Raw genomic sequence first — 19,048 nt, forward strand, 5'->3', positions numbered from 1 at the left:
CACATTATGAGTGAAAATGAGGGAACAGACATACATAGAAACACTATCCTAGATACACGTAGTGTTTTATGCATATCCATGGACTTTAGAAAAACTACCAGTCAATTTAATTACTCAGTAAGGTAGAAAGTTGAACAAAACAGACCCAACTCCCTATCCTCCATGAGATCTGTTAGAATGTATTCTAATAACAAGAAAGCATAAGGAACAAATAAGCAAATTTAAACAAGAAATAGTATGTAGTAGAGGAAGAATTCTGAAGGATACTAACACACCAAAATGTTAGTAATGGTTATGTATAGTTGATAACATCATTTTTTTCCTTTTTGCATTTTTTCCAAGGTTTCTAGAACTCATACATAGTACTTTTGTAATTAAAATCCTTCTTCTACATATGTATCCAAATACATAGATCCTAAGATGCAAGCACATCTACCTTTACATGAGGTATTCCCCAGACAATTCTCTCAGGTGTGACTTTATGAAGTACAGAGATTACAGTCGGGAGTGAAGTCGACAGAAACAGCAGGCAGGCTGGTTAATGCTTAGGAACATAAGACATAAGTGGAAATCCCTTGTTCTATTTCAATTGAGCCTTATTTTAAATCAATTTTCTTGGTATATTAAGCTCTCAGTGGAAAATGAATTTTTTTAAGTAGCAATGACTTCAGTAATTTGTAAAAGGGAAAAAAAGACTATCCCACAAGGTATTGTACAAATTCACTTGATGATGATGATGATGATGGGAGATAATATGGTGATGGCATGGAAGAGTAGATAGAGGCTAAGAAGAAAAATAGGAGAGCAAAATTGGGAAAGATTTGGATAATGGTCATTGAGATAATATTTAGAAAAAAAATGGGTAAAAAGAAAAGGTTAAGTACATCTCCAGAACAGTGCTAAACCAAGGAAAGAAGGTCTCAGTGAGAAAGTCACTATCTGTAATACTACTGATGAGCAAAAAGTGCTTTACTCTACAGATCAAACCTGCAGATGTTCTTTTTTTTTCATTTAAATTTGGTTCATTGGTTCTGGTTGTCCACCCTAGGAGAATATCTATATAAAAACAAATGAGATTTATCGTATACAATAATTCAAAGAATAGTATGCCACTATCTAATTTCAGGTCAGTGGCTGAAAGCCTTAGTACACAGTTACCTGTTCAGTTGACAGATTGCTCCATTAATAAAAGAGCCTTGTGATTGTTAGGTACTCTGCAACCATTCTTGACAAGAACATTCCAGCACAGGAAATGCAGTTTAACATTACTTACTTCACAGTAAAGCTCCTACAGTATTCAATACCTGCATGTGGGGGTCAGTGTTAGGGAGAACTTGGGAAATGGTCTCTGCACTGCCTATCAACCCAACCCACAGCCTGGAAACCAGGAGAAGGGAGTTATCACCATGAGTTAAACACAAATGACATGGTGACATTCACCCTGAACCATCATCATTAGCACACAGATCCCTTCAAAGGGTGGAAGATGGCAGAGTTTTGAGTCCTAGATCTGTATCAAGGAAAACATGAGGACATGAGTCAAAAGCTCCCTGCAACAGGTCCATTATCCCTTTAGACTTGACTTGGAAAAACAAACTGACAAGTCAAATGAGGATGAGCTTGGAGACTACACGTTAGGATACTATGAAGACTCCTGCACACCCTGTTCACTGCTGTACTATTTGCCAAGGATGAGTAGTGCAACTGTCTCCGATGGCCTACAACAGACAAATGGGTCAAGAAAATGTCACATCATCTCAGTTTCTTTAGTAACATGGCTGTCTGCCTCGCTTCCTCATTTCAGGCTGTCCCTTTTCTTTTCTTTCCTCTCTTTCCCAATGCATTCATAAATCTCCCCACTCCCCCGCCACCACACCAAGAATTAAAACACACATCTTTGTATCTTTAGCTCAAATTTTCTGACTCATTGCTGAACACACAATTCCAGCCTCTCACTCAACATAGCCAGTTAGAAAACCACCATATCCAGATGCTTTTTCATGCTTAGACACCTAGAACCCACTCTTGTCCAGCAGAACATATATTCAACCCCCCTTTGTCCTCTCCTTCCTACTCTACATCCAAACCATCACTAATTCCTAATTATTTTATATAAAGAAATAAATTTTAAAGGAACTTTCATCTTTCGTCACCATGGGCCCTCTGTGGGTCCTGGCACTGTCATTTGATACACTTAAATGAAGATTATGGTCTTAATAAAATAGGTCACTCTGATTTTCTTTCCCATCTCAGCCACTTAAATTAGTTCTGTGCACAGCACTTACTGAAAGCTGTAATTATGGATCTGGATCCCACAGATCATAACATCCTATGTTTCTTCCTGAGCCTCTGAAAAATAAATCTAAGGAAGAAAAAGAAAAGCCAATATTGGGTGGCTTTGATATTTTTTTTAATTTGCCAAGTAAAAGCATTGAAAGCCATAATTATGATAATTATAGTGATAATCACTAGCATTCATTGAGCAATTACCATGTACTAGGCACTAGCTAAGTGCTTAGCTAGTAATGGATAATCGAAAAGATTTCCACAAAAAACCATACGAGGCAAACACTGTCATTAACCCCTTTACAAATTAGAAAACAAGATTGGAGAGGCAAATTGCTAGTCTAAGATCTCATTGTGAAAAAGTTTCTGTTTCCCCTAACTTAAATACTACACACAGAGCAGCAACAACTAAGACATAAGGTCAGAACTAAAGGTTGATGAGATTTAAATTTATTACCATAAACATTACTCACCTCTTGTTTTTTTTTTTCACAGTCTAATGAAAATTGGGTCCTTCTGTCTAGGAACTCCTGATTTTCCCTTTACCTCTATATCACCAGAAGTCTAGTTAAGGTTAAAGGTCAGCTATAAATCCAATCACTGGGGACAAACATGTAATTCTCCATTCTACCATCATCCCAAACAGCTAGCAGCAAACAGTTCAGACTAATATATTGAAAACTTGGCAAGAGATTTAAGAATATAATTGAAATTCTCCAGAGAAGTATCCTCTAAAGATTGTAGCTGTCTGCCCTGTCAGCACTTCCTTTTTGTGAATGGTGCATAGGAAATCTGGAGTTTACTGACACCATCTCTGGGGACAAGAAAAAGCAATGGGCACTGACAATTCTTCCTGTCCTGCTGTCTGGACACCAATTCATACGTTTGTTTTAGAAGTCAGAAGCACACTGACACTTGCTTCACAAGAAATAACCCCTTCTTTAGAAAGAGAGCAGTGAGGAAAATGGTGGCTTACCATCTTTCACCCTTAGACATCTTCAGAAGTAAGAAAATATTGCCTTATCATATTTCAAATGCATTTAGGTTGTAATCATTTAATTGAATTCATATTCTACAGCTATAAACAATATATATTACCAGAGGATATATTCAGTCTTTCCAAATGCTATCTTCCTATGTATCATGAATCATGCTAATAAATCATATGAGAGTTAGTAAAGAGGGAATTTATTAAGTATCTATGGAGAACAGAGTCTAGACTCCTTACTTAATTTCTTGACATAAGAGCCAACAAATAGGAATGGGCAAGTAAATAAATGTCTATGAGATACCTTAGAGCAAAGGTCAGACAATACTACTAAAGGTGTGAGCCAAAGGTGAACAATCCATTATCTTCATGTGTGTGTGAGAGTGTGAGTGTGCGTGTGTGTTACATTTCAAAATGTGTGAGGGCAGTCAAAAGAATAATATTTGATTTGGCAACTGGAAATTTTTTGAAACTCAAATCCACAAATGATTTTTTTGGTGGAGAGCCAAATTTGCTTTTGCATTGTCTATGGCTGCTTCAAAATTAAGAGAATAGTTGTGACAGAGACTTTCTACAGTGCCCTGAAGGTATAAAATATGCATTATCGAACCCAGTACAGAAAGAGATGCTTTTGCTTTTATAGGATTTTAACTCAAGGCCTCAAGCTCACTCAACTTGCTGTTTATGCTGGTTATCTAGCCCTTTAGCCATGTCTCCAGGCCTGCTTTTTAGTTGTTTTGGACATCCACTCTGGAGGACTTTCCTCAGTCAGACTGGCTTTGAATTCTAGATATTCTAGAATATTCTAGATCTCTGCCTCTCAAGTAGCTAGAATTCTAGACATAAGCCACCACCATCCAGCACATTTTAAAAAATCCTGCCAAAATCCCTACTTTAAATTAATGCTATTTGTAAATTTGAGTACCCCTAAATAAGGACTACACAATTATAAAGCAAAGCTAATTTTTATCAACAATATCCTTCAAGAAAGAAAGGAAAAGAAGAATTTATGAAGTAAGAGTAAGGCTTATTATAAAGCTTATTGAATCCAAAAACTTATAGCCCTAAAATTTTCTAGACCATTTTACCTTTTAACTTTTAACATATAAACTGTATCCATGACTACCTTTGATAAATTATCCTTAGTTAAATTTGTGGTTCCAAATGAAATTTCCATAGTCATATGGCAAGGCCTAGTTGAAATCTCTAAATAATTTGTAAAACTTGAATATGTGAATTGACATCAAACACTGTCATTGTTGCACTGTTGTTAAAATCATCACTGCACTGCCAACCAGCGTGTGTTTGCTTTGTGCCCATTCTCACTGAAGACACTAGTGATGATCAAGTTATCTGAATCCAGAAACTGTCTTAGAGACTTAATTTTATAATCTACGTAGCTTTGAGATTAAAATTTTTAAATGTCTTATGATTTTGTTATTTAGTAATCAGCAACTACCTCACCAGAATTTGTTCATGTGATACTCTTGACTTTAATATTATAAGCAATAATATTGCTAATAGTTTATATCACCAATCCAACTCTTCTCTCTAGACAAAACATGCATCTCCAAATAAACTAAGCTACCTGTGTTGTTCTCATTAATTACATTAACATGAATTTTGCTATAATAGAACATATGAAAAAATCCTTGCAGAATCAAATGATTGCTCTTTCTCAAGAAATACAAGAGGAGGACAACAATTCTATTATTTTCTTATAAACTACATTACAGATATTTCACATACAAAAAGAATTGCTATTAAGCCAGCAGGGGAAAAAAAAAACATCACTAGAAAAAGGATGCATCTAGGGCCGGGAGTTTGGCCTAGTAGTAGAGTTCTTGCCTAGCATGCACGAAGACCGAGGTTCGATTCCTTGGTACCACATACATAGAAAAAAAGCTGGAAGTGGTGCTGAGGCTCAAGTGGTAGAGTGCTAAGCCTTGAGAAAGTCCAAGGACAGTGCTCAGGCTCTGAGCCCAAGCCCAGGACTGGCAAAAAAAAAAGAAAAGAAAAAGGATGCATCTAACCAAAAAAGACTTGATTGCAGTCTTTCATTTCCCAAATTGAATTTACAGAATAATATATACCACAAAATATTAAAATGTTTTTCACAAAACATTTTTTAAACATGTTTTAAAATAAACATGTTGAAATCTCAACAGTTTAGATCATTTTAATAGGTGAATGAGACCTTTAAAAGTGAGAAATAGCTTTCATAAATTTGAGTAGATTCTCTATTACATGACTCATAACTCACTTCTCCAGAAACCACTAGCTCATTCTTTGGAGAGATCTATTTTTTCCTAGTTTGTTTCCTTCTCTCACTCCAATCCCTTAATGACAAAGTGCTTCCACGTTTAAATTATTTCAGTAAGCAGTTGGACACAATGTGATTTATATCAAATGGCTTTATGGTAAGTTAGGTTGTCCAAGATGATCTAAGACTCCTATTTCTTTTGGATTGAAAATCTGTGGCTAATTTTCTTGTCCAACATTTTGAAGGACCCTGTTGCCTCCATCAAAAAGATGTTGGGAAACTGGAACCAGATACATATCCTAGGATACCAGTGCTGCCAAATGAAAGAACGTTGAGTTTTCACCAAGTCCAAAAAAAAATAATTCAATAAGCCAGCTCTCTCCCTCCCTCCCCCTCCTGTCTGAAAACTCAGGCCATTGATGAACTCTTTAGAGAAACTTTTTTTTTAACGTAAGGCCAACCTAGCCACAATACTCCAGACAGAAATGCTGCTCTTGGTTTCATTAAGCCAAATTTATCACCCTATCTATATTTGCCTGTAAACATATATTAAAAATTTTCTCCTTTTGTTGAAAATTCTACTCTCTCCAGTTTTGGAAAGTGATTGTTTTCTTCTACGTTAACCTGGAAAATGTCAATTATCTGAAAATTTTTTGCCACATACCCTCACCCATGCATGATCCAAATGTGGAAAATAAAGTTGATTTAAGGTGAAAAGTGATGAACATTATAAAGAGAGTCATTTATACTACTTTCTTAAAAAGAAAAAAGAAAAACCTTAAAATGTTTTACTGTGGAATTATTCCTCTAAATGTGCCTTTAGTAAGTAGATAAAGGGAAAGCTTTGCATTGTGTCTGTTCATCAAGTGGAAATATTTTAACAGTTTTAGAGACTAAAAAAAAAGAAACTAGGCATCCACAGCTTCATCTGGTAACCCTATCTACTCAGGATGCTGAAATCTGGCATCAATATTCCAAGTCAGCCAAGATATACTGGTCTTCAGGTAACCAGCAAGAATTAAAGGCTGGGATCAATGGTAGAACATCAACTATTAATGAAAAACTGAGCAAGGTCCTGAGAGACAGACAGACAGACAGACAGACAGACAGACACAGATGGACAGACAGACATAGAAAAACACAGAAAGACAGAGAAGGAAAGAAAAGGAATGAGAGAAAGACAATGAAAGAGAGAGTAGAAAGCCCAGGGAAGTTAAAAGTGTTTTTGTATATTCAATAGGTTGGCTTCTTTGAAAGGATTTTTAAAGGTTTCTGAATAATCTAATTGAATCTAATTCAATAAGAATTATATCATATGGACTCTGTTACCTATTACAATGTATTTCATAAATTTTATTTCTTTCAGAACTTCAAGTACTTCAAGAGTTTCATGCTAAGTCACTCTGATGCAAGTAAACATTACTTTTAATTAGTATTAATTGCTTGCTTGCTTTATGACAATCACATTGCTAAGAGTTTGTTACATTATTTTCCTTAATCATCACAATTACTCAATTAAAGATGATCATTATTACTTGTAAAATATTCATTTGAAAAATGAAGCTTATCACAATCAAATAACTTGCCCAGTAGGAGGTTTTTGTCTCTCTAAATTAATTTCTTACTTATAATTTAGGCTTGGAGATTTTCTTTTTATGATAGCCCAAGATTTTGAAGCATAACTTTGGGTAAACTGGTTTGATTTTCTTCTCAAATCCTTTGAAGGAAATATCAATATTTATTCATTACAAACTGGAATTCTTTTCCACAGTACTAGTTAAATAATTATATTGGTTCATGTTAGTACTCTGGATTTGGATCCAGTATGAATATTCATATAAAAATATGGATGTAAAATGATAAAGACATAAATGTTCTTGAATTAATCTATATTTTCACTGTTCTTATTTATTATTGATCAGAATTTCTGTAGCAATAAAATAAAAATTTATCTTTTTTTGCCAGTCCTGGGCTCAAAATCAGGGCCCGAGCACTGTCCTTGGACTTTCTCAAGGCCAGAGCCCTACCACTTCAACCTCAGCACCATTTCCGGCTTTTTTTCTATATATGTGTTACAAAGGAATTGAACCCGAGTCTTGGTGCATGCTAGGCAAGCATCTACCACTAGGCCAATCTCTTGGTCCTAAAAATTTATCTTGTATTCTCTCCGGAGCTATACAAAAACCTAAATTAGCTATATAAAATTTACTGAATAAAAAAATAAGTTTTTGTGGTAACTATAAACAATGAAATTCTATGCTGCCATCAGAAAGAATGACATTGTCCCATTTGTAAGAAAATAGAAAGGCTTGGAAAAAATCATATTAAGTGAAGTAAACCAGCCCCAAAGGAACATAGGCTCAATGGTTTCCCTCATTTGAAATAATCAGTACACACCTGGGACTCTCCTAGCAGAGGATTACAATAGTGTGAAACCTAGATACATAAGGTCATACAGGATGAGACTAAATGAAAGGATCTCCAGGATATGGAAACAAGAGCTGTATATTGTGTGATTGTTGTTCTTAATGTACTATGTTATTTCTCTTCTCCTTCAATGCCCTTTGGTTAATCTCATATTGTTATACCATATCTGACTTTGTTACCTGGTATATTGTATATACATTTATTTGTTTATTTGAAATAGGAAAGGGAAGGGGGAAAAGATGAGGGGAGGCCTGGGGGGAAGGAAATGGTGACAAAAACATGAAAAGGGGTATTAATGTGGGAGAAGAAACGTACCTACTATGTGGCAAATATAACTTAACCCCTCTATATATTACCCCTACAAGAAAAAATAAAAAAAAATAAGTTTCCCAGTACGCATCCTTTTCCTTTACCAAATTCAATGACCTTATAAACAAATTAATGTGTAAATTAAATACAGCCCCTTGGACAAACTCATACTTATTAGAAAATTATAGGCTAGAGGCAACCATTCATTCCCTGGTTTTTCATGATTTGTGTTTGGACTTACTTTTCTGTGTGTGTGTGTGTGTGTGTGTGCATGTTTGGCAGTCATGAGTCTTGAACTCTGGATCTGGGTGCTGTTCTTGAGCTCTTCAGCTCAAGGATAGTCCTCTACTACGTTGAGCCACAGTGATATTTTGGTTTGCTGGTGGTTACTTGAAGATAAGATTCTCACAGACTTTTGAGCCTGGGCTAGCTTTGAACCTTGATCCTTAGATCTCAACCACCTGAGTGGCTAGAATCACAGGCACAAACCATTGGCACCTGGCTTTCTCCGAGTTTGAACTAGTCATCGATCATTGCCGAGCTAGTTTCTCTACTTTCGAAGGTTCAAATCTCACTTCCCTGGCCTTCGACTCAACACTCCCTTCCTTAGGGAACTTTAACACCATCTGAAATTTTCTGATTGGTGCATTCGTTTACAAGGACACAGGCTACAGAGAGACAGGGTGAAACCTTCCCATTTCCTCCTCTGTTCCTCATTTTGTGCAATATTCTTTATTGCTCATACTAGGTAAACTGCCCTTCTATCTCCCCTGCTTTCTGGTGAATGGACTTGGAAGATTATCCCAAAGGAAGCATGGACTTATGATTATGGTCAGTTCTCCCCATTATGGATACTTCAACAGATTTTCCCATTGAGTTCAGGAGTAGACAACAAAGAGATAACGGCCTACAGAATGTTAAAAAAAAAAAAAAAAAAAAAAAGATCTGTCCCGTTACTAAGCCTAACTCTAGTTCAGTATTCATTTTTGTTTGTGTATTGCTTGTTTTCTCAAGTCTCTTGGAGGCAGCTATAAAGCAGTGCCTCTTTTCTAGTTGTCACAATCTACTGAGCACCCTCTGAGAAGGGTTGGCTATGTATTCTCAGCACACAAGTGTACTTGCACCATCAAATGGTATAATATCCCCACAAGCTACAAGCTTGAGGCTGAGTACCGTTTTTACTCGGTTCTATGAAGACTTGCCTAATCTTAGCATTGCTCAGAAAACACAGGACACATGAGGAATCCAATCACTGCAATACAATTCTACTTGTCTTTCCACTTTAGAGATGGAAAAAAAAATCATAGGCCATCTCCAGACTCCATATTCTTGCTTAGACTACCTGATAAAACAAAGAAAGGGGAAAAATAGGAATGGGGAAAAATGTGAAGATCTTTACAGTGATACCATGTTATAGATCTTGTGTAGTACTTTATAAAGGTAGTTGCTAGTGAAAAGCATGAAATAAGACAGCCTAACAATTAATGGTATATAACGTGGAGAAATGCAAAGGGAAGGAGTGGATAGAATGGGAGTAAAGAAGCTGAAATGGTGATACAGATCAAGGTGTATTGTACACATAGACTGCCTTATTACATGGCAAAATATAAATAAAAATAAAAGCCTCAAAATGTCCCCTAAAATTAAAATAAGTAAGGGAAGGGGTGGGGAGGATGGGGTGAGTGAGAATAGTGAAAGGGTTGACACTGCCCAAGATACACTGTATTCATAAACTGCTTTGGTGAATGACAACTCCTCAAGGATAATAAGAATATCGGAAAGTTGGTATCTCATATTGTTACAGTATCTCACTTTGGTATCTGATATATTGAATTTATTTGTATTTGGTTATTTGAAATTTGATAGGGAAGGGGGGAAAACCAAAACGGGTGGGGGGTATGGCGGGAGGGTAATGGGTACCAAGACATGTGAAAGGGTATCAATGTATGTGAATTAATGCACCTTCTATCTGGCAAATATCATGTAACCCTTTTATTAATTACAATAAAAATATTTTAAAAAAAGAAAAAGAATAAAAAAGACATCATGAACAGTTATGTACTTGATACTGGATGCTAAGCACTGTTCCTCAGCTTTTTCAACTCAAGACTGATTCTCTACCACTTCAGCCATAGCTGCACTTGTGTGTGTGTGTGTGTGTGTGTGTGTGTGTGTGTGTGTGTGTGTGTGTGTGTGTGTGTTTTGAATTGGAGATAAAAGTCTCATGCTTAGGCAAACTTTAAATTAAAATACTCTGATCTCAGCCTCCTCAGTAGCTGGGACTACAGTCATGAGCCACCAGCACCCAATTTTGTATCTGGTTTTTAAAAGTGTCTTCATCCAAATATTCTAAACTAAGATCATGTCCCTCAACCACAGAAGCACAGTTGTTCCCTAAGCATGATACACTACTGTATCCCCTAACATGCCCCCCCATTGTTCTGCCAGTCCTGGGGTTTGAACTCAGGGCCTGAGCACTGTCCTTGGACTTCCTCAATGCTAGAGTTCTTCCACTTGAGCTACAGCACCATTTCCAGCCTTTTCTGTGTATGTGGCACTGAGGAATCGAGCCTAGGTCTTTATGAATACTAAGCAAGCACTCTACCACTAGGCCAACTCCCAGCCCCTGCCTCTTTTATAATAAAAAACACACTTATTTTCAGAAAGTTCATTGCCACCCAAGATAACAAGTTCCATTTCCTAGGTAGGTATGTGTGAATGGAAGTGACACGCAGGTCAGGTCAGTTCCTTTAAAGAAGAGAAGGACACCTCCCTGACTCTGCTCGCTTTTGGAGAATAGCTAGAATTTGGATGTGATGCTAAGACGAGAGGACGAGAGATGGGTGAATACGTCAGTCAGAGCCAAAAATTGTAACTCTTAGCACCACAAAGGCTGCCCAGATTAGATGTACCTAGCTTGTTGCACTAATAATTAATAATAATAATACATCCATCTTGCGTGAGCTGTTGTTACTATAGCTTCTGCTTTCAATGTGCAAACAACAATGAACTGTCACTTAGATTCAAAGGTTGATTCCAACTTTTGCCCAGTGATCTTAAAACTTCAAAATGATAAGAAGTGATTATCAAGGTTACCCGATTTCTGTAATTTACTGATCGGGGAAATGAAGGAAGAGAATTAAACTCCTTCAGACTCACAGTTAACAGAACTGGCCCAAGATCTCCAGAGCTTTAGTTCCTTCTTTCCCTCAGTGGTAGAATTCACTAGTGATTACTCTGGAAACTTGTCCTCGACATCTGAGTGACTCAAATCTTGACTTGAAGACCTTCTTTTCCCCAAATAACGTACAAGTTACTGCCACCCTACTAATGTCAAGAAGGTGCTCATATTCCCTGAGGGAATTGAGATAGGCCCAGACCTCATCTCTGCATGCTTGGTTGGGTTAAGGAAGGGAATAAGTACTTACCCTGTACTTCTTGCAATGCTGAATCCAGCTATGAAAGTTTCCCTTTTCTCCAATAAGAGTGTGTGTGTGTGTGTGTGTGTGTGTGTGTGTGTGTGTGTGTGTGTGTGTACCTGCCAGTCCTGGAGTTTCAACTCAAGTCTGAGTACTGTCCCTGAGCTTTCTTTGCTCAAAACTAGTGCTCTACCACGTGAGCCACAGCTCTACTTGTAGCTTTTTGATGGTTTATTGGTGATAGGCATCATAGGCTTTCCTACCTGGGCTGGCTTCAAACCCAAATCCTTGAGTAGCCACCATCCCTAGGTATTTATTTCATTATTACCTCACACTGTTTGAAAAGTGTCTACGACCAGAAGCACAGCCACAAGGCACCTACCTAGAATAGGTCTATTGCTTACTATTATGAGTATGGATTGCTATTCACGTACCATTTGAGGCGCTAAGAAATTTTCAGTCTTTCCTCTGCTAGGGAAAGTACTACATTATAAAGTTAGCAATGGTAGTCGTGTCCACAGTGAGAGAAACATCATTTGTTTATTCAAGAAATGAACCACATCAGTAGCCATCATGTATCCAAAACATAACTCCCTTTGGACAAATGAACACACTGATATAGAAGCATCAATTGAGAAAGCTTCCAGTGGTCCCTCAGGAAATGAAGGAATACACCCCAGCTATTAGCACACAGAATTCTTCAGCTTCCTCTTGCCATTTTTTTTAAAGCCCACACTTTATATGTAGACCATGCTTACATTTTCCTTGTAAAACTAGGAGCGTGTAGTTGAATTTCAAAAACATCCAGCTTTTGATGCCAGTATCTGGCCTGTCTTACCATCTGCATTTTCATCAAACACTGGAGGTTTGCTTGATGTGTTGGCTCCCATAATCAAGTCTGCTCTGTCATGGGCCCTTCAGTTTCATTATCCTGTAGAAGACCCTTGTCCTTGCTCAAAAGACGTTCCAGAAAGAGTTGTATACCTAAGAAAAAAAAAACAAAAAGCAGCAGTATTCTTACAACATGGTCTAGAATGGATGTGTTAGGAATAGACTATGACTAAAATATGAATCTATACTGTTCCACTCAAAATTTCTATCTTGGATATTATGAATTTATTAATCATAAAACATCAAACCACATCCAGGCACATCTATAGTCCTAGCTACTCAGAAAGAGATCTGCGGATCAAAGTTTGAAGCCAGCCTGAGTAGAAAAGTCTACGAGGCTCTTATCTCCAATTAACCTCCCAAACGTCAAGAAGTAAGAGATGTGGCTCAAACAATAAAGCATCATCTGTGAGTGGAAAAAAAAATCTGGAGCATGAAGCCCTGAGTTCAAAACCAAGTATGAACATTTTTTTTTTCAAATGAAAAAAAAAGAACAAAGAAAAACATCAAGCCACAGGAGAATCCAGTGCATGGCTTCATCAATAAAAACAGCAATATTTGTGAATTTACAAAGCAGAAAGAAAGCAAAAATATTTCCCTGTGCATGAAAACAAGTTTGAGATGAGCAATACTTCAACAATTCTAAAATAAAGTAATATTTGTGAATCTCTATATTTTAAGAAAATATGCTGATTGCATATTTCCTTTTGGCTGTGTGACCAGTAACTTTAATTTCCTTAATCATAAACAAAAATGCACTTGCCGATCTTTCCTCTGCTAGGGAAAGTACCACACCATAAAAGGACCTAACTCTAAATTAGGCTTCACCACACTAGCAAGTGGCTGCATTTCTCCAAATATGCTTCTCCCTTCCCTCCCCTTCCCTTCCCTTCCCTTCCCTCTCCTTTCCTCTTTCTTTTTTTTCTTTTTCCCCTTCCTTCCTTCCTTCCTTCCTTCCTTCCTTCCTTCCTTCCTTCCTTCCTTCTTTCTTCCTTTCTTTCTCTCTCTCTTTACTTCTTCTTTTTCCATGGTACTAGAGTTTCAACTCTGGGCCTCATTGCTGAGCTCCATCGCTCATGGCTGGTGCTGTACCACTTAAGCCATATTTCCAGTTCAGTTTTGTTTTGTTTTGTTGTTGTGTTTTGTTTTGTTGCTAGTTAACTAGAGATAGAGTCTCTCAGATGTGTCTGTCTGAGCTGGGTTTTGTATCACTACTCTTTAGCCTCAGTCTTCCAAGTAACTTAGGAAAAAGGCCCCGGGCCTTTAAAATGCTTATTTGCCTGCCTGCCTGCCTGCATTCCCTCCTTCCCTTCCTCCCTCCCTCCCTCCTTCCTTCTTTCTTCCCTCCTTCCTTCCTTCCTTCCCTCTCTCCCTCTCCTCCTCCTCCTCTTCCTCCTCCTCCTCCTCTTCCTTTCTTCCTAGAGCTTGTACTCACAACTTGGCACCCTCTTTGAGCCTCCCTTTGCTCAAGCCTGGTCTCTACCACTTGTGATTAACTGGAGATAAGTCATGTAGACTATCTTACGTGGGCTGACTTCAAACCATGGTCCTCAGATCTCAACCTCCTGAGTAGCTAGGATTATAAGCGTGAGCCACCAGCACTGCACCACAGAACTGAATTCCTTGTGTTGGGTTTACAGGTCTATACCACCACATTCAACTCTAATTATATTTATCTTTATGTGCTGATTTATGCGCATATACAACCCTATACATTTAACTCAATAGATCAGATTTTTGGAGTAAAACTGCTAAACAAGTTTTGATTACTCAAAAACTCAAATGTTTCTGAGTAGTAAAAATCCCTTTCAAAAATGGATGGGAGCTGGGTGCGGTGGTTCACACCTATAATCCTAGCTACTCAGGAGGTTGAGATCTGAGGATCAAGGTTCCAAACACGCCCAGGCACAAAAGGACCTGAGACTCTTATTTCCACTTAACCTCTAGAAAACAAGAAGTGGGGCTTGGCTCAAGAGTAGGGTGATAGCCTTGAGCTGAAGAGCTCAGGGACAGTGCCCAGGCCTAGTTCACGCCCCATAACCCACCAAAAAAAAAAAATAGTAGATGGAAAGCACTAGAATGAGAGCGCGTGATATCAGAGGCTTTCTCAGGAATCACAAGCTTTGTTATCTCTGAGAACCAGGAAGCTCATACAAATGAGCAAACCTACCTCAAACATGACCACCAGTGCACTGCAAGGGGCACAGGGATTTTAGATTCATCTGACAGAAGTAACTGTGCTCAGAGAAAGAGATTGCTGCCATCTGGAAACAGGTGGCTCGCAGCTCTACTCCTAGCTACTGTGGAAGCTGAGAGCTGAGGATCTTAGTTTGAAGTTAGCCCAGGCAGGATAGTCTATGAGCCTCTTGTCTCCAATTAACTACCAAAATGCTAGATGTGAAGCTTGTGGCTCAAGTGGTAGAGTGCTAGTCTTGAACAACAAAAAACAAAAAACAAACAACAACAAAAAAAACCCGCTCAGGGAGAACAACCCTGGCACTGAGTTCGAGCCCAACAACTGGAATTAAAAAAAAAAAAAGTTTGTTGTCAACCAAAAATATGCAACCAGTGTCAGGCTTAGCTGTCTAATTCTATTTTCATTTTATTGGAAAAATACTTAAACTTCTTGACCACCTGCCTGTGGTATTTTCCTGATGAACAGGACCCCCTGGGGGTGGTACTCTCATTTAAAAGTTCAGCCCCATGGAAGATCCAGGCTGCTCTCTATCAGCCCGATGGTAGAGAGTAGACACTGCACTGCTATTAAACTGACTCCTGTTCACTGAGTGCTAGTGACTCTATTGCTGAGGGGTCCGGGGATCCCAAAATGGCTGGGATATTGCAACCAGCAGACCAGATCTTTGCATCTAGCAAAACGGGAAATACCCACTTTTTAAAATAAAATCATGATTTAAAATTCAGCTCAGGTATGATGAGAAAATTTCATGCTTAGAACAAAAATGGCTCCTGAATTTGGACAATGCATGTAGAATAATTAACACCATCCTTGAAATGTAATATATACAAAAAAGTTATTAGTGCCTGCTATTTTTCACCAGGATAATAATTCTTTGTTTGAATTTTATTTTTGATACTTGGTGGTTGACATCATTTCAGGCTTTTTTTTTAAACACATGAAGGAAATGTAGAATTAGGAAAAGTAGAATTACGAAAAATATCCAGGGTAACCTTATTTATAAAAATTATTGGGGGGGAAAAAAGACTTGGAAAACCCCTAAAGACGTGTAGAAGAAAGGCTCGTTTGTTCCATCAGAAAAAAAAAATGTTAAGTGAAGTCTTTATTTGGAAGGCAGATTAATTAAGGAATTGTTACTTTTCATACTAAAAGCCAATTACTGGCAAAGTGCCCTGTGGACTTTTAAAAGAGTCATTAAATGGGGGGAGGAGTCAGAAATTAGGGAGCAACCAATTAAATGAGTGGGGGAAGGGAGCGGGTGTAACAGGTGGCTACAGCGCCTGTTACAGTGGCATGATGTAGATTCAGGAAGGTAGAATGTGCTTCACTGCATCTGTGGGCTAAAAAACTCAAAGAACTTTCAACCATCGTGGCAAACAGAATTCAAAAGGAGCCCTAGGATGCTTTTTGTGCTTCACTGGGAATTAAGAAGCAAACCCAGTACCCTTTGAGTTTTCTTATTACATTTAGTATCCAGAACAAGTCAGAGTCCCCTCCTGTAAAACCCTAACCAAAAAGAGCCTCAGGAAAAGTGAATTGATTCTAAACCAACCATGAATTTTTAGGACGCTTGACTGCTACTACACTGTAAACTTGGGCCACAGCCTGTTTATTTTGTTCTTAAAATCATTGTACATGTTCCTTTCACACACCCAACACAGTAGTACCATTTTTTTATCATTTTCTTCACACTTTTAATTCCCCCCCCCCAGTAGTTCATCTTCCTGCAAAGGAAGATGGACCAAGCATTGACTTTGCAAATTGTCAGATGAGAAGAGAAGCAGGAGTATTGTTGAAATTTTCTACTTTTCTGGGTCTCATTCTGATATGCAGAATCTCGTTGGCCACATATCCAGTAATTTTTTTAAAGAGGAAAGGAAATGTCCCAAAGGGGAACCCTCTTTAGTTTAAGGACAGGTAAATTGAAGTATTGGGCAGTGGCTTAATATTCTCTTGCTCTATTGTATGTGACACATACACAGCCCCTCTTAGAACTGATGTCTTTTTCTTCCCCACGGAGTTAATAAAAATGAATATACTTTCATATCCAGGAAGGAATCAGTAGTTCACTGGCAGGGAAACAGAACTCCATTCTTTCCATTCTGCTGAGTAGAGCTAAATACAGCAATGAGGTTTTCTACAAAACCTCCTGAATCCTCTACCCTTTCTCCAGCTATTAGTTCTGTACCTGAAACATTAGGAAAACATCAAGCACACAGTCTGTAAATAGTGAAATACAACCCAAAGCACAGAAACACATAAAAGGAAAAGCAATTTCTCCTGCAGGAGCACTGCAAGTGTTCAGAGTCTACCTTGGCCCAGAGAATTATCAGATTATTAAACTCAGAGTAGACGAATTTCTGAATGTCAGTGTTTCAGCTTTGGTGTGGACTTTGCGGGGCCTGGCAGGTGTAGGGTTTCCTTGAACCCCCAATTCTCCCAGATACTGAAAATTCCAATTCTAGGAGAATGAGAGGGCATATACCAAGAAACCAGAAAGTAGAAATTTCTGAGAGAATGGTTTATATTTCATTGTCACAGCATGTACACAGACATACTTGATGTTTGCATTAGAAAAACAAAACAGAACTTAAGTCAAGGACAATTTAAGAATATAAGAAAGAAAGGAAATATGAAAACATCCAAGCTAGCAACTCTCTCAGTCAAAAAATAAGCTTTTCAACTTTATTTCATCACTGTTTGATATTAAAATAATAAAAAAACATTGACACTATTTCACGATTCCACAAGCAGGACTGAGTGCCTTCGAAAGACAACCACAACCATGATATCTGTGTACAAGTTCCCTTCTATGCTTTTTTTTTTAATCCACAAGCCATGTGAGAGGCATCAAGAAATAGGTACATTTTTACATCTTGCCATCTCCATCTACCTAAGTATTTCGAGAATGTAGGTACAGACCTGTTAATCTCTATAACACCGGTCTCCTCTTTTTAAGTGCTGTATAGCAATCCATGGTGCAAGTACAACCAACATACTTCACTTTTCTGTGTAAATTCTTCAGCCCTGAGCTTGGGAGACCTTGGTGGAGTCAGAGCCAACCACTAAAAAGCAAGTTTAGCTTGTTTGAAAGCTGGCTGAGAAATAAATAAATACAAGCAGAAACACTTGTACTGGCAGGTACTTAGTGAAGTCTATGGGTAGAGTGATACAAGGCTGGAGAAGCAGGTAGGGGAACAAAATAGCTATAACTGGCCCCTGCCCCCATCTGGCATGGGGTGGGGGTGACGTTACCCACCTACCTTTGTGTTCTTTCTCCTCCCTGAGGACTCCCAGCTCCCCCTATACCACTCATGAGGGGTACAGCACCAGTACTCACCTAGACTCGGTTCTTTCTCCAATTCGTCCTAGAAGCTCAGAGAGATGCCTGGCTGTCCAGCAGACCCGGGGAGGCACTGGCTGGGCGTGGCTGCGAGCCGGGGTCCCAGCGGGCACCTGCGCTGTGCTGGGGTCTGGGACCGCGGGCTGAGTGGAGCGCGCAGCCCGGGGAGGGCGGATCCTGGCGGCGCGGCGCGAGGCGCAGCTGGCAGGCAGCGATCCCCTCCTGGCGCCCGGCCCCGCAGTTCCCTGGCTGGCTCCCGAGTGAGTGCCAGCGCCTGGGGACTGGGCGTCGCGAGCAGAGGCGGGACAGGGGGACCCGGCGAGCGCCAGGAGGGGCGGGGAGGGAGGATTGTGGGCGCGGTTCCGAGACCTCGGTGGGTGTCCCGTGGCGCCTTGGCTGACTCCGGAGCCACGCAGAGCGCACCCCAACTTCCTGGACAGGGGCGAGGTTCCCCTGAAATGACCCTTGTTAAAGACCCAGGAATCAATAGGAGTTGGTGTCCTGGCGGGGGACGGGGGTGGGTGGGGTGATCCTGGCCTGTGGATCTAGACCATAAATAAATGAATAAATGATAAAGACAAGACTTCGTTCTGATTCCCATTGGGGAAATGAGATCCAAGAGAACGTTGAGTATCTTTACAGATTCCAAGTGGAAAGACCTTTCAACTGCCAGGGTCTGGTCGACGTCCACGTTTTATCCCTGGGGAAACTGAGGCACCGAAGCAGGAAGTACTTGAACAGTGTGGAATAACATATGGTCAACAGAATCTTTTGGGAGAGACTCGGGTTTTCTGACTCCCAACCTCAGCTTTTCCTGCTATCTTTGTTATTCTGGCCTTCTGCTGGAGGGATCAAGGAACTGGGGACACAGGAGGACAACGGGGGAGGGGGGAAGGAGGGTAGGGAGTAACCCCATAGGAAATTT

General features: G+C 39.2%; 1 protein-coding gene across 1 annotated transcript in view; it reads right to left on the reverse strand.

The window, feature by feature from the left end:
- The window catches only part of Stk32a (serine/threonine kinase 32A), a 121,656-nt gene extending 103,406 nt beyond the window's left edge, over positions 1 to 18,250 (reverse strand). The window contains exons 1-2 of the mRNA XM_090331086.1: positions 18,121 to 18,250; positions 12,531 to 12,676 (exon numbers count right to left, since the gene is read on the reverse strand). Coding sequence (XP_090187212.1) covers positions 12,531 to 12,582 — 52 coding nt within the window. The 5' untranslated portion in view covers positions 12,583 to 12,676; positions 18,121 to 18,250. The remainder of the gene's footprint in view (positions 1 to 12,530; positions 12,677 to 18,120) is intronic.
- Between the last annotated feature and the right edge of the window lie 798 nt (positions 18,251 to 19,048).

Source organism: Megascapheus bottae, chromosome 4, assembly GCF_031878675.1.
Source record: "Megascapheus bottae isolate mThoBot1 chromosome 4, mThoBot2.hap1, whole genome shotgun sequence".
NCBI lineage: Eukaryota > Metazoa > Chordata > Mammalia > Rodentia > Geomyidae > Megascapheus > Megascapheus bottae.